Source organism: Rhamphochromis sp. 'chilingali' (genome assembly GCF_963969265.1).
Source record: "Rhamphochromis sp. 'chilingali' genome assembly, chromosome: 6".
NCBI lineage: Eukaryota > Metazoa > Chordata > Actinopteri > Cichliformes > Cichlidae > Rhamphochromis > Rhamphochromis sp. 'chilingali'.
In genome coordinates, this window is record NC_137933.1 from 6,533,488 (window position 1) to 6,558,071 (window position 24,584).

The 24,584-nt window shown below is 42.3% G+C and overlaps 2 protein-coding genes across 3 annotated transcripts in view; both read left to right on the forward strand.

Annotated features, from left to right (window-relative positions):
• The first annotated feature begins 1,479 nt into the window (after nucleotides 1–1,479).
• Nucleotides 1,480–20,109, forward strand: wdhd1 (WD repeat and HMG-box DNA binding protein 1). Of its 2 annotated transcripts, none has more exons than XM_080885066.1 (26): nucleotides 1,480–1,599; nucleotides 1,854–1,947; nucleotides 2,380–2,491; nucleotides 2,591–2,742; nucleotides 5,176–5,287; nucleotides 5,589–5,639; nucleotides 5,722–5,817; nucleotides 5,901–5,993; nucleotides 7,469–7,575; nucleotides 7,938–8,079; nucleotides 8,813–9,017; nucleotides 9,796–9,983; nucleotides 10,057–10,241; nucleotides 10,324–10,565; nucleotides 10,903–11,040; nucleotides 11,154–11,310; nucleotides 11,459–11,573; nucleotides 11,703–11,834; nucleotides 11,916–12,139; nucleotides 12,832–12,986; nucleotides 13,065–13,121; nucleotides 13,476–13,507; nucleotides 14,452–14,616; nucleotides 14,743–14,885; nucleotides 15,007–15,142; nucleotides 19,753–20,109. In XM_080885066.1, exons 2-26 carry the CDS (start codon nucleotides 1,871–1,873, stop codon nucleotides 19,939–19,941), a joined length of 3,405 nt encoding a protein of 1,134 aa, XP_080741192.1. In that variant the 5' UTR covers nucleotides 1,480–1,599; nucleotides 1,854–1,870; the 3' UTR covers nucleotides 19,942–20,109. The 2 variants fall into 2 exon arrangements, with proteins under 2 accessions (XP_080741192.1, XP_080741193.1); XM_080885067.1 differs by having other exon boundaries at nucleotides 8,816–9,017.
• A 1,269-nt stretch (nucleotides 20,110–21,378) lies between these two features.
• Nucleotides 21,379–24,584, forward strand: part of gch1 (GTP cyclohydrolase 1) — a 145,306-nt gene continuing 142,100 nt past the window's right edge. Inside the window, exon 1 of the mRNA XM_080885906.1 lies at nucleotides 21,379–21,803. Within this exon, the coding sequence (XP_080742032.1) occupies nucleotides 21,443–21,803 (361 nt within the window). The 5' untranslated portion in view covers nucleotides 21,379–21,442. The remainder of the gene's footprint in view (nucleotides 21,804–24,584) is intronic.

Sequence of the window (24,584 nt, forward strand, 5' to 3'; positions counted from 1 at the left end):
AAGTGTGGCAACAGATATTAACAACAGATATTAAAAAGAGGGGTGACTCAAAACTTTTGGACAGAACTGTAGCTTCTTAGTTTATTTATAAAATCATCTTAGTTCAGCTTTAAGGACGTTCCCTTGCAATCTTGGGTTCAGTACCAATGTACCACAGAGAAAATGCTCCTTTTTTTCTGTGTTGACTTAAACTCAGTTTGAAATATTTGTGGGATTCTTGTAGCACAGGAAATTGAGCATTTACTATTTTTTAATCCTTCATGGGATAAAAGCCAGAAAATTACAGTTTTCATTTTAAACATGAAATAAACCAGACACTTGCTGATCACTTTCTCATACTTGTTTGTCTTTCATGTGGCAAACTTTATGTTTCATCACCCTGATTGCACACAAGTCAGTAGCCAGGCAATGGAGAGACTCAGGAGCCATGTCTATTGATCTTCCTGACCCATGTACATAAAGTATTAATGTTGTCTCATAGGAGCTGATTAAGGAGCTTAGGTTTTCAGCAACGTGAAGCCATCGTGCGCTGTTATATTGGATGCATCTTACAGTGGATTTCCAAGTTCAAGAACTTTGCTTTTGAGGTTTTATGTTAGTACATGACTGCATTTGGCAGCCCTGTGTAGACTAAAACACATAACTAAGCTTTAGGCCTGCTTCACATGTCCTGGTACAATATTACACATCAATGATATAATATTCAGACACACTGATGTCTGCCAGCAGAGAACTTCCTGTTCCACTAATCAAAGTATCCCCTGAGAAAACACTGAGGGGTGCATAATCTCTATATATTAAAAGGTTCATATAAATAAATAATTAAACAAAAAGGTTTTTTGAGTGAATATTTACATGGACTTTAGTCTTATACCCTCACTATGTTTCCATGTGTGTTACAGTGGAAAGCGTCAGTCTGAAAAATAGAATGTGCATTATCCAAACAAATGCGAATCAAGTGAAATTATATTCTTTCATTCATTCTTTAAAAAAATTATTTTTTAAATTAAAATTACAACACATGTATTGTTCGAATCATAAATGTGAGATGAACTGAAAGACTCCTGTCTGACTTAAAATAATAATACTACTACTACTAACAATAATAATAATAATAATAATAATAATAATAATAATAATAATAATAATAATAATAATACATTAAAATGTGTACATTAAAATATTACATTTTAAAGTCCTCTAACAGACAAGAGCCTAATTATATAATTATATAATGTATGTATCACTTGCATGCACCATCCAACTGTAGTGTAAAATAAATTTGTCGGAAAACGACAGAAAAATTAAAATACTGTTTCAATGCTTTAAGGCACATTTCCTCAGATAACACTGGAATAAAATAATAACAGCGTGTGTCTCAACCACTGTCCAAAATCTGTCGTAAATAGCCTTTCGATAAATGAATGAATGAATAAATAAATAAACCCCAAATCCCGATCCTTGCTTCAAACGTGGGAGGGATTACAAAATTTGCGTCATGACGTTGCTGGCGGGAGTCGTGACGTGACGTTTCCTTGTTTTCAACGCAGCGCGGGAGATTCAGGAGAAGAGGACCGAGTGTGTCCACCCAAGAAACGTGTAAGTTGATTTCTAACGAAATACTCTGTTCACAGCTCAGTGTAAAACTGCCTCCAGTGGTTTAGTGTCTGATGCCGTGAACACCGTGGAGTTTGTACGAGTGTGGTCGGCTATATTTAGCTCTATTGTTAGCGTTAGCTCAACTCTGCTGTTAGCTCTCCATGGGTTAATAAGGCAGCAGTGGTGGAGGAGCAGGTGTAGACTGTGTTACTTGATAGAAGAAGAGGTTTTCACGTGTTTTCTCCTCTCTTCAGTCTGGTGCTTTGTCAAAATGCCATGTGAAAGGAAGCCGATGCGCTACGGCCACTCTGAAGGACACACCGAGGTGTGCTTTGATGACACTGGGAGGTGAGTCTGAAAACAAAAAAGTGTCTCCCTTTGAGCACTGACTTTGACAGCTAATGTACAAGTAAAGCTGTGATCTGATTGCGTTTAAGACTCAGATTTTACCTATGATCGGCCCACAGCCTGTGAAAGTATTGCTTTACAAACATGTCCTTTAAATTATTAGTGTAGCCCGCAGGTTAGTCAGACCAGACCAGGCAAGTACATATGAACTTGAGCGCATCAGTCTCACAGTGACATCAATGACAACACAAGTCTTTCAATGGGCTGAAACTGAGTAAAATGTGATTCATTTAAATTCTATGCCACGTTAAACTGAAGTCGTTCACAGTCCTGATTTTGGTTTCTGGTAGACTTAATAATTTAAACAGATCATTTCATCAATCTTATGCTGCACAAAGTTTCTGTAAACTAGCCTGATCAAATTGTCCACAGGTTCATTGTAACCTGTGGAAATGATGGAGATGTTCGGATCTGGGAGAGTCTGGATGATGATGATCCAAAGTTTATCACTGTCGGGGAGAAGGCTTACTCTCTGGCACTGAAGGTTGGATTTTCTCTGACTTTTCTACAGATGTCATCATTATTCGGTGACACTCTGCATCATACAAGTGATGTTTGGACCAATGTGTTCTCTGCTCCACAGAATGGCAAGCTGGTAACGGCGAGCTCCAACAACACCGTGCAGATCCACACATTTCCTGACGGCGATCCAGACGGCATCTTGACCCGCTTCACCACCAATGCCACACACGTCGCCTTCAACAGCATTGGCTCGAGAGTTGCAGCTGGGTCCAGGTACTTGATAGTTGGCTAGCTTGTGCTGAACTGAAATGATATAAATGAAAACGGGATAAAAGTAATACCTTAGATATTTGAAGGAGCATTAATTAAGGTTAAAAGATAACTAACTTTGCTGGCTCATTGCCAGATACAGATATGGGCTGGATGGTGTGTAAGGAATGAAAGGATGCCACATCATCAGTCCATTCATTCATTCCAGCTCAGATGGTACTTCGTGGTTTGTATGGCCCCTGCATATTACATGTAATAATAATGTATACTTTATTGACCCCCGTGGGGAAATTTCTCTCTACATTTAACCCATTCACTCAGTGAAGCAGCGGGCTGCCATTGGGCACCCGGGGAGCAGTGTGTAGGGACGGTACCTTGCTCAGGGGTACCTCAAGGTAGCCGTTCAGGGGAATCGAACCCCTGACCTTCCAATCACGGGGCCAACACTTTACCTATTGAGCTATCCCTGTCCCCCACCCGCCTTTTTTTTTCTCTCATAATAATGTGTACTTTAATGTGTGCCTGACAATGTAGGGTCCTGCTCCTAATGAGACAATAATGGGGGAGGGGATTTTCTCCCTGATCTGGACCAGGGCATCACTGAGCTCTGGAGGGCAGTCAGTAATATCAGTTCCTTCGTGCTCCAGGAGCTGCCTGCTTACTATCGCCACATGAGGCATTTTCAGAGATGACTGAATCCCATGTTCCCTCGTCAAAGGAACAATCCAGATCTTTTCTCCCAAATACTTTTAAGACTTCTACATGTGTTGTTTTGCCTTTGTAAGTAAGGGTGGAAGTAGAGATTTTTCTCCTGAGACAACTTTATTATATCTTTCAGACAGTCTCTAATTTGTAAATATCACCAGAAATGGCCGGGTCCTTCCAAGTTAAACTTTACTGTCAGATCATTAAAAGACATGAGTGTGTTATATTCATATAAATCACTTATTAATCTTATGCCTTTTTTGTGCCACTGTGGCCAATAAATTGCTTGTTTACCTATTTTTATTTTGGGGTTGTGCCACAGGGGTGCATATTTTTGAAAGCATGGGGACAGACTGCAGCTCTTGTGAACCTCTTGCCACACCATTTTTGAAAACTTTAAAATAGGGTTATCTGCTCTATTCCCTTTATTGTACGGTTTTTGAGCCAACACCTCAATGGGGGTAAATGGAAAGGCCAGTTCACGTTCCATTAGAACCCAGTCCAGGTCCGAATTTGTTGCTGCCCAGTGTTTACACAGCTTGGACATTTCAAATGAGATGAGGCCTCCCGGTGCTCAACGGGAGGAATCCAGGATGCGCAGCAGTCATGGTTTTGTTGCCTAGCCTGTAGAGAATTGTGCATCCCTCCATGGATATGCCACTGATCCACCACCAAATCGGTCATGCTGAATAATGTATAACTTTTCTCTACGGCTTCTCCAGACCTTTTCACACGTACCTGCTCTTGTCTGTTAATTCTGGTATTCAATGGCTAATGTAAGTCAGGCTCCATGGTGAGTACAGAGTGAGCACAGGGCCCAGTCGGGGACCTAGGATCCTCAAGCCACCCTCCAGAAACTGTCCTGTCCAGCTCTCCTAGATTAACTGTCCCAGCACTGGAGTCTCCTTGAGACTGTGCTGGGAGACACAGCAAACATTCTGGCAATGGCATGTATTGATGTGCTGGAAGAGTTGGACTACCTCTGACCTCACACCTGACATGACCTGATGTCCGGTGCAAACCTTCAGAATTAATTGAGTTACAGCTGACCAGACACACTCATGTGTTGCTTCTGTGATATTTTCCACCAATGATGCTGAAAGATGAACAAATGTCACTTCTGCTTTGCTAAACCATGCACGTCCACGTCTGCCTCAATTCCTCCCGTGGCACCTGGTGAGGCAGTCGTGCGTAACGGGATGCCCCCCCCCCCCCCCCCCCCCCCCCCCCCCCCCCCGGTGTGTGTGTGCGTGTTTATGGCTACAGCACAAGGTGATCCCATTAGGTTCATTATTGTTCCTTCAGTGCAGAATCAGCTCCACACAGCTGTGATGTTTCCAGCTCGCAGGCGGATTGGTTTCTGATTAGTCCAGATTGAAGATAAACGTGTGTTTGCTGCCAGAAATGATTTGCCCTAAATAGGTTTATGACAGTAATAAAAGCACAGAGCAAGGTGCCGTATTGATGCTGCTATTTTCACCCTGGTAATTTCAGTAGTGGGATTGATTGTTCAGATTCAGGCATCTGTGGCTGTTAGGGCAGATTCGGCATCTACCTTCTGGTAGACGGTGAAGGAAATCTGTGATGTTTTGCTCCTCTTGTTCATTGATTTGACAATTTGCACTTGTGTTAGGTCACAGCTGATGGACCCTTCCTCTCAACTATGCCGCTGCTCACTGGCAGGCAGTCGGTGACGTGTGAACACAGCTTACCTTTCTCCTTTTTCCACAGTGACTTCATGGTTAAGGTGGTGGAGGTGTCAGACAGCAGTCAACAGAAAACACTCAGGGGTCACGAGGCACCTGTCCTCAGCGTCACCTTTGACCCCAAAGATGACTTCTTGGTGAGTGAACCTTGTGTCTGAAAGCAGAAATTCAACACAGAGGCTGAAGTGAGTATTTGTGTTGAGTTACAAATGGGACAATATCTTCATTTCATTGCAACTTAATATGAACCCACACCCCATTGTTCCTCATCATATTACTGTGGTTGCTTCCATTTAGAGTTTTCATTTAAATGTATAAATACAAAAGAGAACCACACAGTGTTTTAAAAAAAAAAAAAAAAAAAAAAAAGGAGAGAAGAGAATTTATAACCTGAGGACACCTGTCGTACATCACATCACTGTCGAATTTGTCTTTCAGGCCTCTGCTAGCTGTGATGGCTCTGTGGTGGTGTGGAATATTGAGGAGCAGGTACATCAGCATTTCAGCACTTTTCAATTAGAAAAATGCACATAATTCTGATTTTCTACATGATTTTTATCTTCTTTCTCAGACTCAGGTGATCAGTTGGCCTCTGCTGCAGAAGTCAAATGACGTCACTAACGCCAAGTCTCTGTGTCGTTTGGCCTGGCAGCCCGGGATGGGAAAGGTTGGTGACACGTCTCTTTGCTGCCTTGAATGAGAGCGAGAAAGACGTCAGTCCTAAAATAACAAAACATTTGCATTTGTCAGTTTTTAGCTGTTCCTGTTGAAACCAAGGTACACCTGTACGAGCGAGGCTCCTGGGACCACGTGAGCACTCTGTCCGATGATCTGCTCGCACAGGTGAGGTCCAGTATTGTCGACGTGGTGCACATTTTACACCTGACTATCAGTATAAGCAGTATTTGTTGTAACTGTGTACATGGCCTCACAATCCTGTCTAGGACATCAATATGCTGATCTATTTGTATGCTAATGCTAAGTAGTACAGCAATATTTAGCACTGCTTTTGGCATCATGACCAAAGACTGTATGTTAAAGAAGGAAGCAGCATCTGGGACATCACATTTTTGGTTGGACTGGGATGTTTCTTCTATATTAAAAATGAATACATTTAGTTTGAAGGGTGGACTGTTAAGTTATCAGCTAGCACTACCAAGCTTGAGATGCAAGTTAAATTCGTACACTGCAGGGTGAAACACGCAGACATGCATTACTTATTTAATGTTGAGGACCAGGCTAATAAAATAGTAGAACTGGACTTGCCACCTGGATGGCCTTTACTACACAGCAGGATAATTGCAAAAGGCACAGACAGTGCAAACACAGGTTTTAAAATAAAGTTCTGGGTTTAGAAAGAAAGTATTCACTACAGAAATACAAAGTAAAATTTTAATGGTCTGTTTGATACAATGGGAGAATCACTGTGTGAAACCACTCTGTGATTAGATAAGATAAAAGGCTAGATACGATTATTTTTTTGAAGAAGGTTTAGCTTGAGACTGCTTAAGTACTATATGGACAAAGTACTAACTGTGTATAGGTGCAGCTCAGCCATTGAAGTCCACACCATGAAGCTCTCACCACAGGAGGAGGTTTGAACTCTGCAGTTACTGAGTCAGCAGAGCGCTGGAGGCTTTTACACCCTGTGCACCTCAGCACTTGGTGACCCCGCTCTGTAACTTGACATGTTCCTAAACCCTTCCACTTTGCAACAATATCATTTACAATAGATCCTGAAATATCTGGGAGGGAAGAAGTTTAATTAACTGCATTGTTGCCATGATGGCTTCCTGTTGCAGCACCTCACCCTTTAGCAGGACTCATTCTATTTACTCTTCAAAACTTTGTGAAAGGAGTCTGATACGAGTTTATGAGTCACTTCTTCCCCTTGTATGAATTTTTAATTGATTAATTCTATGTTTATGAGAACATATCAGTTCGTTGGAAGATGTAATTACAAATAAAGAGATATTTTTGAGTACAATGTTCTTTTATGTTTTAAATAACCTTAAAAAAAATACTGACTATACCTTTTAGCAGGTGTGGCCGGGTACTTTTGTTCCTAGTGTATATATATTATTCACTTCTTAGTTTGACCTTAAAGAAGAATTGAATGGTAGTTTTATTTCATTAAAGGTTTATTTAATTTATTTTAAACCCCTTTGTGGGAGTTTTTACTGTTTGTTTGTTTGTTTGTTTGTTTGTTTTATTATTAAAACCAGTGAGTGAGTTATTTAGATATTAAATAGCCGAAACAACTCAATCATTATTTTTCTTTTTTCTTAAATTTGATTTCCCCTCCTTAATTTTTGCAGCCCATTAACGTGGTGTCTTGGTCTCCTTGCGAGCGTTTCCTGGCAGCTGGCTGCGTGGGGGGTTTACTTACAGTGTGGGACGTGAACAGCAAGCTGTGTGTGGAAAGGTAGGAAACAAAGCTGTGCAGACGCTGAGTGAATTTAAAAGCATATATATGACGGGTAAAGGGTAAACCAGTTTAGGGGACTGATGCTGATGAAATTGTTTACCTTGGTTCCCAGTGCTTGAGGGCTAAAGATAACCGAGACTTAAAGGCTGGTGTCATCATTAAAGGAATAGTTTATTATGTGTTTTTCCCCTCCCCCAGTATTTGTATTAAACAAATCGTGTGTTCTTTCTTGGGCTTGTGTCTCTTTATATAGTTTATGCACAGATGATGTCAATCTTCTTGTAGTCTCTGCCAAAAGCAACATTGAACAGTAGATGTTGCTCACCACTAAAGTTTAAGCTTTCTGCTCTCTGCTGTAGGCAGAAACACGAGAAAGGCTTCACAGTGTGCAGTTTGGCCTGGCATCCATCAGGCAGCCATATTGCCTACACGGACACTGAGGGCTGCCTGGGCCTGCTGGACGGACTCGGCACCTCCACAGCTGATAACAATAGGACCAAGGTACTGCTCAAGTAACCTTTTTTTGTACCCCCTCTGTACATCCCTGTACCATGAAGTAAGATTTTGAGACTCATCCAGCTCTGCAGGTTATCTTTCTTCATTAGATTAGCTGGGATAGATCTCTGCCGTAATAAAAGGAAATCTAACTACAGACAAGTCACTTGTAAAACATAAATTTACAGGTCAAAGCTTTAAAATCAGGAAGTTATCACTACTTTTTTTTTCTTTTCTTTTTTTATCTTTCTTTTTTGTCCCGTTTGGATCTTTAGCCATCAGAATTGTTGTCTTACGACCAAGAAAGATGCCAAGCGGATTTATTTTACCAAGAAAGCTGTAGTCCGCGTCTGTGAACACCCGAGTGTACACCTGTGTGCACACCTGTGTGGATCAGCATGCTTGTATTCCAAAGGTTTCTCCATGTAACGATCTGCTAGGGAGTGTGGGGAGCCACAGCCCCGTCCCCCAGGGCATGAAGCAGGTATGGAGGAGATCCAGGCCCCAGACATCCAGAGGCCCCAGAGTTTTTTAATGCCTTTTAGTGCTATTGCATATTCTTTGTTCAGGAACAACAGCGTCCATAGATTGTTAAGTTACCAGATTGCATTTATAACCAGTTGAGCGTTGTTTGCGGTTAGTTCATAACACAACTGTAAACACGCCCAGCTTCAAAGTCTCCCTTTTTTTCTTTTGTTCAGTTAAATTCAAGCTGCTTAAATCTGTCATGGACTTTCAGCAGGTCGCTGCAAAAAATCCTGCAAAAGACTATGATGACCTGTTTGATGATGACGATGACAGACTGATGGATGAAGGACTGAGTGACACAAAGTCTCCAGCTAAGAAAGCCGTTGGCTGGGACGATGACGATGACGATTTCCTGGTGCCTGCGACTGGGCGGGTGAAGAACAGAGGAGCGTTCCTGGACGACGAGAACTCACTAGGTGGGTGAAGATGGGGTCATTGAGGGGGCGAATACAGATGGAAGATAAAAGCGAGGTGATCTGGCCATCACAAACTCCTGCTGTACCTAACTATTATTTTCATCATTTATTGATCTTGCAGTTATGTTCTCGAGCAATAGTTTGGTCCTTAAAATGTCAGAAATAATTGAAAGTGTATTACAAAACACAGGAAACGCAACGTTCAAAGATCGAGATTAGGAAATTAGAAATTCTTGCGAAGGGAAGGCTAAAAGTTTTTCTGTGTGCAGAAAAAAACAGATTCGACTTTGTGAAAGAAGCAAAAAAAAAAAAATCTTAACTAAAGAGCTCAATTGCAAAAGTTCAACATCAAAACAAGTGTTTAGAGTTTTTATTTGAATTTTGATCAGAAAGTCTGTAGCATGAACTTGGATTTCAGGCTCAAGAGGCACAGTTACAACTGTTTGCATGAATTTCCACCACCTGCAGTCAATGTTTAACCTGTTAATTATCGTTATGTTTGTCATCATTATAAGCAAAGCAAATGTTTCCTAAAGTCAGCACTATCTAGTGGAGAAGGCAGTGAAGTTTGTCTTTGTGCAGGTTAGCCTATTGCTGTCTTTAACTGGTAATGTTAATCTATGGGGAAAAAAAATAATTAGGTGATTAAAGTTACAAGGTGTTCAGATTTTAGAAGAAGTGAAACTGTGATCATCGCAGCATGTCTCAGCATACATCGCACATGAATGGAGACATCACCTGAAATTACTCCATTTATTTTTTTGTTTTTTTCATTCAGACACAGGATCACTGAAGCTTGGTCAGGACAAATTGGGGGACGACGACAATGACGCAGGCAGTTCTGTGGCGCCTGCAGCAGCCCCAGTGGTGCCCCTGCGTCCTGTCTACGAGGGGCCCGTGCCAACTCCTCCCCAGAAAGCCTTCCAGCCAGGCTCCACCCCTGCACATCTCACACACCGCTTCATGGTAGGACACACTGAGAGTCATTACACTGTAAATCTGAGTTGCTCGCATGTCATAACAGCAAACTGTGCCTCAGATGTGGAACTCCGTGGGTATAGTGCGAGGCTACAACGACGAGCAGGACAACGCCATCGATGTGGAGTTTCACGACACGGCCGTGCACCACGCCATGCACCTCACCAACTCACTGGGTCACACCGTGGCTGATCTCTCCCAGGAGGCCGTGCTGCTGGCCTGCCCCAGCACAGAAGAGCTCGCTAGGTAAAACTTCCACCTGACCTGCTTCTGGGGATTTATTTATTTATTTCTCCCCTTTCAGTATTTTCCCCCTCTCTCTCTCCAGTAAGCTGCAGTGCCTTCACTTCTCCTCGTGGGACACCAATAAGGAGTGGATGGTCGACCTTCCTAAAGGGGAGGACGTGAGGGCGCTTTGTCTGGGTCAAGGCTGGGCAGCAGTCGCCACCAGCACGCTGATGATCAGGCTCTTCTCCATCGGAGGAGTACAGAGAGAATTGTTCAGCCTGCCAGGGCCTGTGGTCTGCATGGCAGGACATGGAGAGCAGCTGCTCGTCGTCTACCATCGGGGTTAGAGACACACACACTCCTCTGTGATAATCAGCACATTGCATGTGCTTGTATGGTTCAAAAATAAAATTAGGAATTATTTATTTATTCTTAGCTTTGTGATGTAACTGTCGGTGTGTCATTGTTGCATGTCAGTTCCGTTCATTCAGTTTACTTTCCACCACATGGAGTCACCACAGAGTGTAAATGTAAAATGTGCAGCACAAGAGATGAGAGTAAAGGCAACCCCCCACTCTTAAGCTGTGATCTGGAAATTTCCACTCTCTCCAAATATAAGTACTGCAGTTTGCAGTGTTATCTTCCAGCTCTTTACATGTGTCTCGTTTTCCACCACCAGCTACAGGTTTCGATGGAGAACAGGCTCTGGGTGTCCAGCTGCTGCAGTTAAGTCGAAAGAGGAGGCAACTCATCAGTGGCGAACCCCTCCCCCTCTCTCAAAAATCGTACTTGTCTTGGCTCGGCTTCACAGCCCAGGGTCAGTATGTCAAGATATTATAATGTGAAAGAATCTCATGGGAAGCATCATTACTTTGCTGCTGGTGATGATTTGGAACAACCTGTCCTGGAATACATCTCGTGGTCTTTCAGGTACCCCGTGCTATGTGGATTCAGACGGCGTGGTGCGAATGCTGAACCGCTCCCTGGGCAACACATGGACTCCAGTGTGCAACACCAGGGAGACCTGCAAGAGCAAATCAGATCACTACTGGGTGGTTGGAGTGCACGAGAACCCTCAGCAGCTCAGGTGAGCTTTCATCTGCATCACAGCTCATTGATTTAGCAGTTTGAACAGGAAATAAAAAGTGACTGAGTGGTGCATATGAGCCGATACTCGATGCTGGTTAATTATTGCTTCTTAGAGGCTGACATTCCTTCTGTCCTCGTCCTGTTAGGTGTATTCCATGTAAAGGCTCCAGGTATCCTCCCACCCTGCCCAGACCGGCCGTGGCCATCCTACCCTTCAAGCTGCCCCTGTGTCAGACCACAACAGAGAAAGGGCAGATGGAGGTAAATAAACACAAGAATGAGCACCTGGACAATGGGTTATCGAAATAATCCAGTCCTCAGATCTTTTCAGGTGGCTCAGTGGTGTCATGGATCCAGTAACAGCTGAGCCTATCCTCCGCTGTTATTCAGGAGCAGTTCTGGCGTTCGGTCCTTTTCCACGACCACTACAGCTTCCTGTCCTCCAGCGGCTACGAAATAGATGAAGACACTCAGAATCAGTCCCAGAAGGAGCAGCAGGAGCTGCTCATGAAGATGTTTGCAGTAAGTGTGAATGCTGCAAACACTTGGTGATCGAGACACTCCCAAAGTACAGATTTGTTTAGAGTTGTTGTTTTCTTACAGTTGTCCTGCAAACTGGAGCGAGAGTTTCGCTGTGTGGAGCTGGCAGAGATGATGACCCAGAACGTGGTGACTCTGGCCATACGATACGCATCCCGATCCAGACGCATGGCCCTCGCACAGCGGCTCAGTGAGATTGCTCTGGAGAAATCCAACCAGATGCAGGAAGAAGAGCAAGAGGAGCAGGAAGAGGAGCCTGAATACTCCAGTACGAGACGGAGCTCTGGGTAATGTCAAAAAGCATGCATCACTTTCACTGTTTGTGTAAATTAATCTGGACTGTCTGGCTTTGGCCAAAATAACAAACCTCACCCTTTATGGGTGACTACCCTATAGCACTGTCAGACGACTTCACGTCACCGCTGAGCACAGCATAGATACCACACAAGGAGTGTGTCATTTCAATAAAATTATCTTTATCAAAGCAGGTCAGCTGATACATGTTCTTCAACGAGATGGTTACTTGGTTAAAAAAGCAATTCACCACAACAACAGTCGCCTCAAGGCGCTTTATATTGTACTGTAGATCGTACATAATTGATACAGAGGAAAAACCCAACAATCATATGACCCCTTATGAGCAAGCACTTTGTACGACAGTGGGAAGGAAAAACTCCCTTTTAGCAGGAAGAAACCTCCGGCAGAACCAGGCTCAGGGAGGGGCGGGGCCATCTGCTGCGACCGGTTGGGGTGAGAGAAGGAAAAAAAGCAGAGCTCTTTTATGATGTGAAACCTTAAACACTTTTTTTTAAATAGGTTATTTATATGTTATTTTTATATGGATGAAGGAAGAACAAATATCAACCATGTAACATTTATTGCAGCATTTTAAGTGTAAAACCTTCATCAGTCTCCTCCAATTTATTTTATAGTTTACAAACAGATTAAAAATAGCAGTATTCGCTCTCTTTTTGCACAGGTATGGCCACACCGACGTCACAGCGGGGGGACGTTACAGCAGAAGACAGAATCAGCAGGAGGAGCAAGAGGATGAGGAGGAAAGAGGAGAAGAGCTCATGGAGGAAGAGGACAGACAGGAGATGGAGCCGGAAGAGGCGACAGAAACAAAAAAACGTCAGTTCCACCTCTTACTTTGCACAAGTTGCCAGTGCTGCTGCTAACATGCTAACACGCCTCCTCCATGTCTGTCAGGTGTGAACCCGTTTGCTAAAGAAGCCGGCTCACCCATCAAGCCGTCTCCGACACCAAGTGAGTAAACGCATATCTGTCAGTCAGCTTAGATGTTCGGTATTATGGTGAGTCACTTTAGCGTGATGTAGGACAAATAACCCAAATAACCCAATGGCCATGTACTGTCCTCCTCATGTTGTACACTTGTGGTGTCTCTGTCAGTGGAGTTTTAGCTGGGTTTGATTTCATTTCAAGTCTTTGTCAGTTGTTGGAAGGTTTTCAGAGTAAGATTAAAGTGGGACAGCCGCTCCCATCACCCAAGCCCATTTTAATATTCAAATATGAAACAAGACCTGTTATTAGGTGTTGAATGAAGAATTTGGTCAGCCAGTTTTATCTGAATCACTTCCCAATGTGTCTCTTGTTTTTCAGTTGGTAAAATGGGACGTGCAAATCCTTTTAAGGTAAGAACTGTGACTTCTTAGATTTTAATTTCGTCAAAATCAAGGATGTGGTCTCATTATAGCCCTTTTCCAATATTACCTACGCGACTCGGTACCAGGTGCTTTTTTTTACAACATGCTTGGCCGGGGTTCCAGGCGATCTGATGAGGTCTTATGAGACTGCCAACTCCTTTGTTGTGGCATTTGTGGTGCACACAGATGATGTCACAGGACGTTCGGCCGTGTTGCTATAGCGACCCCACACACATTAGCTAGCACTCGATTGTAATAGAAAACAAGTCCACTCGCTCAAGCCAATCCAAGTAGGTACTAATGGAAAAAGGCTTTTAGTCATTTTTTGATGTTTAGCCATTAATAAAAGACAACGGACTCTTTTGGTTTTGAATATGAATAAAGACTGTAAGAGGTTTAAAGAGAGAGAAGTGGTTCTTAAGAAGGTTTAGCTTATTCCTCAGATATCACTTTCATCTCTCCTGTCTGTCTGTGGAGCTGCTTTTAAATGCACCGTGTGGAGTCTGAACAGCAGCCTCTGTTGGCCAGCAGGAGCTGACTCGGGTTGCAAAAAGATCTGTACACAACTCTGTAAGAAAGCTACCCCATTGCACACTGACTTCTCTTTCCTTCTCTTTTTAGTGAGATAAACACTAAGGCAGGGTTTAAGTATTGGCTAGCCTTCAAGGCTCAGTTAAGTACAGTATAAAAACTAAAACGATGGGTGAAATCACTTTCCTGCCTCCATCTTTTATATACAGGCTTTCTTCTTAATAAAGTACCTGGTAAGCCACCGGGTGTGGCTCAGTCACCTTGGAGTCAGTGGCAAAGAAGAAGAAGAAACGCACTGTTTTTGTTGTTGCTGTTTTTCATGTGATTTGTTGACTATAAGGAACATATACAATATCTTTAAGATATTTCTTTAAATTTTGTTATTGCTTTGGTGTGTTCAGGTTCCTGGTTCGGGGAAAATGTCAGCTTCATCCGGTCAGCCGCGAGTAACAAACATCCTGGACAACATGACGTCCAGCAAGAAGTCAGCTCAGCTCAGCAGCTCTGGGGGGAAACCCAGCAAAAGTCCCATCCTCAAACCTCTGGCCCCCAAGCCAAAAACCAAGGTACCGTCTCAGAATTTAAAGCTGTAGCATGTCTCCACATAGCTGTGCCGAGGTCTCAAAATGATAGTACCTGGAAAAGATAATGCATCTTTCAAAACAATAAAATGTCCTTTTTTTCCTGTGAAGACTCAGTCTACTCTGCTGCAGATGGCTGCCACAAAGACAGCTAATAAGAAGGTTCAGGAGAATACAGAGCAAGCTGCAAATCTGCAGAAACAACCAGACACCCCGCCTCCAGGACCACCTGCAGATAACTCTGAAAACAAGAGGTAAAAGATTTCAAAGAAAGAAACGGTTAGACCCTTCGAACACTGGGATGTTCAAAAACAGATTCTACATGTAGAGCGTTTTTAAACAGGGCAGTATTTCTCGTTTTCTCTGTGCATTTAGGCCAAAGACAGGCTTCCAGCTTTGGTTGGAGGAGAACAGGAAAAGTATCCTAGCCGACAACCCTGACCTGGAAGAGACCGACGTCATCAAGGAGGCTATGGGACGCTTCAGGACGCTGTCGGCGGAGGAGAGACTGGTATAACACATCGAGGGTTTTAGAGAGGAGGGGGGTTGCTAAAACAGTGATGTCAAAAATTTCGAAAGCTGTCCAGTAGAGCTGGGCGATAGAACGATAACGATATGTATCGCGATATAACTTTTACTCGATAGAGAAATTAAGCTATCGCGATAGACCTCGCCGCTCTTGTCCTCTTAAAAAAAAAAAAAAAAAAAAAAAAAAAAAAAAAGGGTCAGCCAATCCAAATCAAGTAGCGCAGAGCCGAACCAATCACAGCCGCAGCGTCACGTCGCGTGACTTGTTACGTACAGCACAAGTGCCACGCCGCACGTGTGTTTGTTTGGGAAGCAGCCAGCGGGTAATGGAGGAAATGAGTGTGCTGACTAGAAAAATCAACCGAGCGTGACCGAAGAGAAAACAGATGATGGTTCCAATGCCGGAGAGATTGTCGAACGGAAGAGCCATAGAAGTTCCGTAGTGTGAAGGTATTTCGGCTATTTCAAGTCTGACAAAAAATAGAGTAGCGTGCACTGTAAATTGTGCCGAAAGCAAGTCTGGAAATACAATAAACTGGTGCATGCGTCACACTGTGCGCCACGTTATTGTTTCGGTGAAATGAATTTCTACAATACTGTTACTGTTAATTCTACTCTCTGCAGTGTTTAAATGCTTACATATACACACAGTTACTGTCCGTCCACACATACGACTCGGTTCTGCTTCTATGCCCCAGCTTTGTTTACTTTTTCCCACCGAGGCTTCTAGACTTCTGATTGGCCAACATTTCTGCACGGTTAGGAATCTAGCGCCACCTGCTGCTTTGGCATGTTCATAGCAGCGTTTTCCTTCATTTCTGCCTTTACGTGTGGACGGGATTATTTTTTAAAACGAAAACGGAAAATCTCCGTTTTCAAAAATACCCGTGTACGTGTGGACGTAGCCTCAGTCTCTGACTGGAAGCGCTAATTCGTCATTCGGCTTTTGTCAGACTAAAGTAACTGTTAAAACTGTTTGAAAAGCTAAGCTATACAACAAGGAGAGATTGAGAATTTCCTTTTAGTTCTCAGTTTATTTGATATTGACAAAAGTTAGTCAGTTTTGTCTGTTCTTCTGTAAAACAAACTAAGATTTATTTTTAGAATTAATATTTTGTTTCTAAGTGGAATTGACAATTTAGTCTGTTTCGTTTGTTCTATTTTGAAACTTAAACGCTTTAGCGGCTGTCTTTTGTGTAGTTTGCAATATTTGCCTTTATTTATCTGAAAAAGTCTCATGTTCCTTAAGTACATCTACCCTGTTGAACTTATTATGGGAAATAAATATTTAAATAAAAACAAGCTGCTGATTATTTCACATTTTACTTGTGAGCAACGGCACATTTAAATCTTACAAATATAGTTATTTGGCTCATATCGTGATAGATATCGTTATCGCCTGAAATGAAAAAAACATATCGTGATATGAAAAAATCTCATATCGCCCAGCTCTACTGTCCAGTGATTGGAGTCTTTGGCAGGTTGATCCTCAACCCCCGGAGCCCCCGTTGACACCCTTGTCTATAATTTCAGTAACCCAACTGAAATTGTAAATGCAGAGAATCCCATTTTCAGCCCTCCGCTTGTAAGGATTCTTTAAAGTTTTATGTGGGTGTGCACAATTTGCAGTTTTCATAAGCTGACTTCAGCTTTTGGCCATATTTCTAGTCCAAGCTGATTCCCATTCAGAAATCAAAGATGGTCACGTGTTCAGCAAATTAGAATTTAGTGTTACTCATAATTTAACCATCTAAATTCTTTTAGCTTTAGTCTAGTTTCAGTTGAGAAAATATCATAAAATTATAGTAAACTCGATCTGAAATTGGTTCAGGTGAATAACATATAAAATGTAAGAGTGTGTTGTGCTGATAGCTGCTCCACACTGTTTACAAAGTGTCTTATTTTCTTTCACATCAAATGAGAAATGTATCCATACGTGTACTCTTCTCTTCCTCCCAAGCTCTGAAATGTTTTTCGCATTTTAATGAGAAGCTGAGAACATGGGAGCTAGTTGTACCGCTTCCCAGCAACAGCTCATCTGAAAACTCACCCATCACTAGTCTAACCAGCATAATTGCTTCGAATAGTCTCATCAGTACCGCTTGAGCTGTCCAACCTGCTGAAGCTTTTTATTTTTAAAAATGACTGCAGGTCTACAGATTTGAATAAAATAGATAAGTAGATTCCTAGATATAAAGAAATGTATTCAAAAGTTTAAAATCACTCGATTAAGTTGTACTGTTATTAGAGTCCTGCAGGGTCACATTAACAAAAAAAAGAAAAGAAATCCAGTGCTTGGTTTTAACCACTTTTCTCTGAAATGCTGTGTCTCAGCTGTGGTCAGTCAATAGGTGAGTGAATGAGGGTGGTTGTGCCACTAATGACACGCCTCGTCCTTTCATCCAGCCGAGTGCTTCTGTGGTACACTGGCCCTGACCCTGCATACATCAAGACTCTCAGCAGAAAGCTGGATGACGAGGAAGTGGGGGTGAGGGGATGCCTGTTGCCTGGGAGCCCAGTCAAGTGTGTTTGGGCACTGAGGGCGCAAAGCATTGATGCATGAGAGACGATCGGCTGGTCAATCAGCAGGAGCATAATTCTGATCCGAATTTTCAGCTGTTCTGAAAGATGAATCCAGAGTGTCGGCTGCACACCCATGATGCACATTCCAGTTTCCACCACATTCAAAAGGTGCTCTGTTAGATTGAGGCCATGCAAGATCATTAGAGTCATTGCCATGTTCAAGAAACCAGTTTAATATGATCTGAGCTTTGCGACATGATAAGTTACGTTGCCAGATGTAGTCATCAGAAAATGATGTAGTCATATTAGAAAAACACTGTGGTTATAAAGGGATGGACATGGCCAGCCACAATGCTCGTGTAGGCTGCGGAGTTTAAATGATTCTCAGTTAATACAAAGCGACCCCCAGAGTGTGCCAAGAAAATATTCCTACAGCAGAACACCACGATTGTAACCAGTCTAAACTGTTTAAATACTGGGTGGGTTATATCCACACTCTCTTGTTCTTCCTGTCAAATCCCTAGCATGCAGCAGAAATTGAGACTCATTCAGACCAGGCAGTGTTTTTCCAATCCACCAGTCCTCTTTTGGCAGGCATGTGTGAAATTGCACACTTTCTTGTTCTTAGTTGAATATTGTTGGATATTTTCTGTTTTTCACACCATTCTCTTTGAACGCTAGAGATGGTTGTTCAGGAAAACTGCAGATCAGCAGTTTCTGAAGTACTCGGGCCAGCCCGTTTGACACCAACAAACACAGCCGCAACAGTTTGAAAAGATGAGACTAACTGTAGAAAACTTAAAAAAATAAACCCGCAATATCTTTGTTTCTTGTTTCTACCTCATTGATACTTAAGGGGGGGGTGTTTTGGTTTTTTGGTTTGTTTTTTTTTGCTGAGAAGCAACACCTACCGTTCAGGAGAAGACTGAAGCATATCCGGCACAAGTGAGCACCAGTATAGACCGGTAGCTGTAGTGACATCACAGTTGGCACCTGACACAAAAGATGCAGTGACCATAAAGAAACCATTAAGCTCACAGTGTCAACAGTGAGCAAAACTAGCTAACAGTAGCTTAGAAAAGTCCACTTACCACAAATGTCAAAAAACAACCGGCTCCCAACACAACACAGACTGTAGCTGTGGGTTAACATGGTATTTTGTTTGCAACAGGGTTAGCGAGCCCCAAAGCTAAAGTTAGCGGGCTAGCCGCTGACCACATTAGTTAGCGTTTGACCGTATTAGCTAAAATTAGTCAGACAACAAAAAGAAATATTGACCAGTGCCAGAGGAAAATATGGTCAGCATGAACAAGACATCATTTCATACCTGCCAGTTATTTTATTTAAACATTCACATTTAAAAAAAAAAAAGAAATTTTCTTTCAAGTTTGAACCAAAGGAGTTGATATGATTTTTATTAACTTGTATAAGTGCATTTCAGCTGTATGTTTACAGAAAAAAGAACCTAGATGATGGCCCTGCAGGCTTAACTTTAGCCTAAAACGGCTCGACCATTGTGTGTGTCTGTGTGTGCGCGAGTGTGTGTTGATAAAATTATTCAGTCCATATTCAATAAAGCAGAAGCTGATTAGTGATATGTCAAAGCTTGTACCATCTACCAGCTCTGTAATGGTGCCATTTGTGTGTGTGTTTGCTTGTGTGAATATGCATGGGTTAATGACAGTGTTTCATTAAGCACTGGAGGTGTAGAGTGTGTGTGCGTGTGTGTTGCTGGCACTGCACACACCAGGCCTGATGATTCATCCTGGCTCCATTACGTCCAGAAAAGCGCTTCCTTTTGTGTCGGCTTAGAGAAAAGGAGGGGGCTCGAGGAGGGAAAGAGCCAGCAGGCCAAAGAGATGCATGCTGTCAATAGTGATTATACGTGACAGGATGCAATTTCAAACTGCACGCCCGAGTGCCCATGTGTGCGTTTCGTCATCATCACGTAGGTTGTTTGGAGCCTGTATAGAAACAACAATACAATTTTTTGTTTTTGTAATGTGCAGTAATTAACATGTGCGGTCCTTGTCTATTCTATCCCCCCCCCCCCCCCCCCCCCCCTTTTAGTCATGGACAGAAAGAGCTAAAGGCCAGAGCGGAGACGCAGCAGATCTGAAGAAGAGGAAAAGAGCAGAAGGAGGAGAAGGCTTGGAAAGTGAAAATGAAAAGGCCGAAGCTGATGAAAGTAGTGCCAAGAAGAAGAAGTCTTTGGATCCCTCTTCCAAGCTTTCAGTGTTTGCGTTTAACCAAAACTAAACCTCCAGTGGACGGAGATCGCATGTATATCAACAACTGCCCTCAGTGTTGGAGACGGATGAGTGATGTTCAGTAAAAATGTACACTTGGTTCTTTTTTTTTTCTTTGTTTGTTTTTTACACTTACTGTATTTTAACAATTTAATAAATGTAAATGTTTGTTAGTTCACATGTTAGTCTGTGATTTAATTTTGTACAGCTTATTAATCAATTCAAATATCAAAAGAGGATTTCTAAGTTTGAGGGCCTACCTTACCTCTGCGTTTGAATATACCGACTTTAGCTCTCTGTGAAGGTGCTCGGCAGTATCCCTTTTGTGACATAACCAGCAACAACCCTGTTAATTTCTTGCTGAGTGACAGCTTAGGCAAACTATTGCTACATTTAAAGCTTCCCTAAGCATTGGGGGTTTATGATGAAATCTAAAGTGGCGTTCTTCTGGGTTTTGTTTTTGTTTTTTTTTTTGCATTTTCCATGAAGACATGAAAATACTTTCAAGATACAGAGGCTGTACTCTATGCCATCTTACTAACATGTGGTAATTCTAATTAAACAAAATACAAGACTACTTAAAAGATGGATGTGGCTTTAGAGTCTCAGAAGTGCTGTGGATGTGCACAAAGACTTCTCTTTGTCGAAGTCAGAGAAATGGTCTTTGGCTCCCTAGCTCTGTGAGCTCAGGAAACGTTTGGGTTCAGTGTTTTAGTTCATTTTGAAAACTTTTGTCAATATTAGAATCAGAATGGAGGACAAACCAGGGTATACCTGGGGGCAGCGGCAGTGACTAAAGAAGTTATTAATCAATGAGCTTGAGTTCTTGGTTTTACAGAACCACCCCTCATTCGATGTGTGAAGAGGCGACTATAAAAACACTCAGGACAGCATAGCACAGTGGCTACAGGCATCTTTTATATACAGTCTGTTTGAAAAGGAAAACTAGGGCACTATTACGTACTTATTACTTCGTACTTATTACTTGGCAATAACATATCCCCAACAGTGGTGCAGAGAGTGCCTCACAGCCCTCCTGAGCCTGTGTTTTAAAAGTCTAAAGAAAAAACAAAATCAACAGATACTCGAAAAAGAAAACGAAGATTGGCGAAAGGCTTTGTAATATCCTCAGACACTGATACATGTATGATTGAAGAGATGAAGGACTGTAAGCAGCACAGTTAGAACCGTGCTCCTGTCTAAGAGAGGTCAGTGGTCGCTGTTATGTAATCTGGCCATAGTAATAAACACACTGAATGCACTTTGTTACCTTCCACAAACTGCAGAATGATTCCAAGCAGCAGGTCACAGTCAAAGCAGATAGCGGTCAAAGGGGGGTCTGGCCCCGCCCCTTCAGATCGGGCTAGCCAATAGGAGCTCGCTCTGGATTATCCTGCTGTTATAAAGGATGCTGAGGCTGCAACCGTGTCGCCCACTTGAACTCAAACTAAAGTACCCGTCAGAAACTGATGCAACAAGTGCTCAACTAAGAAGGCAAGAGAACCGCAGCGATGGACCGCTCCAAGCAGAACAAGTACAGCTCAAACGAGAAGAAGGACAACGGGGACGGCGGCTCCGTGCTCAACGGCCACTTTGACGGGATGGTGAAGCGGGCAGCCGGCGGTCCTCAGGCACCGGCAGCAGAATCCGCTCCGCACCGGTCGACCTCCGCTGTAATGGAGAGCTGGAAGGAGGAGCGCACCAGGAGCCTGGAGGACAACGAGATGAGCTTGCCGTCCCTGGCCGCTGCCTACACCACCATCCTGCGGGGTCTCGGGGAGAACCCGCAGCGGCAGGGACTCCTCAAAACCCCCTGGAGGGCTGCCACGGCCATGCAGTTCTTCACTAAAGGCTACCAGGAGAAAATTATCGGTGAGTTGTGTTTTTGTTTTTTGTTTTTTAAATCCACAAAGCCGCTCAGAGGTGCCGGGGATTTGCGCCGCGGTCAACAGGTGTGACAGGAGAAAGAACACGTCCCAAAACTCAGTGCGCAAAGAGCCGAGAGTGCACATGTGCTCCGTCAGGACCATCACAGGGAAATATAGCACAGTTAGTGATACTTGACTGTTTTAGTGGGGTGTACTTTGTTCCTATTGGTTTTGAAAAAAAAAAAAAGTCAGGTGATCGAGGTCATCGGCTTCTTTATAAAGTATTTTAACAGGTGCCAATCTGAGTGGGGGGAATTTAAAAATGAGACGAGACCTCTGACAAATACATAATTAAGTAATTACCATCATTTATAAACGGCTTTTATAAAATTCAAGAGTTTCCCCTCTCAGCCGGTTTTCGTCATATTTTTGTGAATGCATAACGCTAATAATGTAAAGCTTTGGACAGTAGTAGTGGGACAGGATACGTGATTTTTTTTAAAGGAAAAGCAGATTTAAGTTTGAAAGGCAGATAACAGTGTTATCATGAATTATCATTCATGCGAAAGCAGCATTTGGTCTTTTATGTTTTAGTTTTAAGCTTTACACAGCAAATCATCGTTTATTGCTTTTCAGATAGAAGTGTGGTAAAATATATTCAAGTAATTTAAGCATAAAATAAAGCACATAAGCACAATGCATCTACCTCACAACCTGATTATATAATAGAAGCTGGCTCACAGCCATGTAATGTTTAACTGATTAACGCTGGGAGACCACCTCCCCCCTCAAAAAACAAAAAACAAAAAAACCAATAAAAATAAATAAAAGCCCCCCCCCCCCCCCCCCCCCACACACACACACACACACACACACACAACTGAAACACAAATTCAGTGGAAAGATGGATTTAATTTTGTGTTTCCTGCCAAATGAAAAAAACAAAACAATAATTATGTCTAAAATACAAATATAAGAATCTTATAATGTTTTCATTACTTCACCTGTGCTGTTTCTGCTTGTTTGAAGCTAATAAAACATTTGATAAAAGCACCATATCCTGCTTCCTGAGGATTTATCCATTAGTGTGCAAGGACTCTCGTCAAACTTTAGGTTTAATACCAATGACTACTAAATTGCCAGATTAATTTCTAGATACATCCCTAAAAGTAAATAATCATCACTTGCAGCCCTTTATATCAGGTAATGTGATGAGACAGTTCTTTTTAAAACTTTTTAGGTGAAAGTCGTCGTGGAAAAGACCCACTCTCCGAGGCTTTGCTAGATTTATGTCATGTTTGGTCCAGCTGAGCCGGCTGGCTGGCCTGCTGCTGTGAGGTGGTTTACTGCAGCACGTTGGAGAAGGGCTGTGCAGTGTCAGTTCCACATGGGCTTTTTTCTCCATCCTTCAGCATGTTGGAGTGGCTAGATTTGGGGATCTGCCCCCTCCAGAACTGCATCTGGAGGTAGTTTGGGTGTTGGGGTTGTGTGTGTGTGTGTGTGTGTGTGTGTGTGTGTGTGTGTGTGTGTGTGTGTGTGTGTGTGTGTGTGTGTGTGTGTGTGTGTGTGTGTGTGTGTGTGTGTTATGAAGCTTTAAAAAGAAGGAATGCAATGGAGAAACATGTGTGGGCACCAGTTGAGACAGTTAATTCATGTTTGTTTTTTGTTTTTTTTTTTAATTTAATGTTAACCTGACTGAACTCATAGCATGGTTACATCTACCTGAAGCTCTTCTCAGCTCTTCTCAGTTGATGGTATGGACAATGATGGCTTTGCATGCGTTGTTGTTTAGGCGGTGGCGTTGCACCATCTGCCTGCTGATTGGTTGTTGCAGGAGCCTCCCCGTTGACTTACTGAAAATCAGAGAAGACAAAAAACACATGTATTGGAGGTCGCAGCTGGATGTTTGTGGAGAGTTATAGCATTTTGAGAGAAGTATCGCACTGTTTGCTCAGTGCGTTTATGTGTTTGTGTGTGCGGGTCATGGGTTCAGCTTTCATCACAACCTGAGCCTAAAATCCTCTTGCTGTCGAGCACATGACGAACACAACCTTAGTAAAGAAAAGTTATGCAGGGATTAAACAGGACTTCTGATCTGTAATGTTTCCCTGGCTGTTATTTAAAGGAAGATGTTTTTCTGTTTAGTGCAAATGTCATGCTTTTAATTCATAAGTAGATGGAGTTTGCACCTAATGTTTTCATTAACCATCAGCCTATTAACGCTCAAATTGGTTTCTACAGAATTGTTAAAACAAAAACAAAAAACCAAAGCATATTTTCTTTTTTGTTTTGTTTTTTGTTTGTTTTTTAATTTATTGTCAGAGAAATAAGTTAGACTCACCAAATGGTTGCATGTTCTTCATGAAAAATGTCTTACAAAACATGAACAAGTGAAAGGAGGCCTTTTAAAATCTAAACCTTAATTTTAAGCATTGTCATCGCCGGTCTGTTACATCTTCCACCACATTTTCAGGCATGCAGTGATAGAAGGATGTGGGCTTAAACCACACAGTGACTGAGTCTGGCAGCTCTGTTGTGTTGAAGGTGCTTTTTGATGACATGGATTGGACTCATTGTAACAAAAAAAAAAAAAAGAAAAGAAAAGGGTCACTGCAAATCAGTCAAACAAAGTTTGAGTAATTCCCTTTATCTTGGTTATGCCTCCATCTGTAGAGTGGTTTACAAGATCATAACTCAGAAGAACACCCAGCTGATTAATAAATAAAGAAAACAACAGTTTTTTTTATTTGGCAATTTATTAAACAGTTAATGTACAAATTGTTTC

Bases quoted from the DNA above. Each gene is read 5' to 3' on its own strand.
- wdhd1 (XM_080885066.1), top strand. From the start codon at position 1,871: ATGCCATGTGAAAGGAAGCCGATGCGCTACGGCCACTCTGAAGGACAC. The intron at 9,018-9,795 runs GTGGGTGAAGAT...TTTTTCATTCAG, and splicing joins GGACGACGAGAACTCACTAG to ACACAGGATCACTGAAGCTT. The intron at 12,140-12,831 runs GTAATGTCAAAA...CTTTTTGCACAG, and splicing joins AGTACGAGACGGAGCTCTGG to GTATGGCCACACCGACGTCA.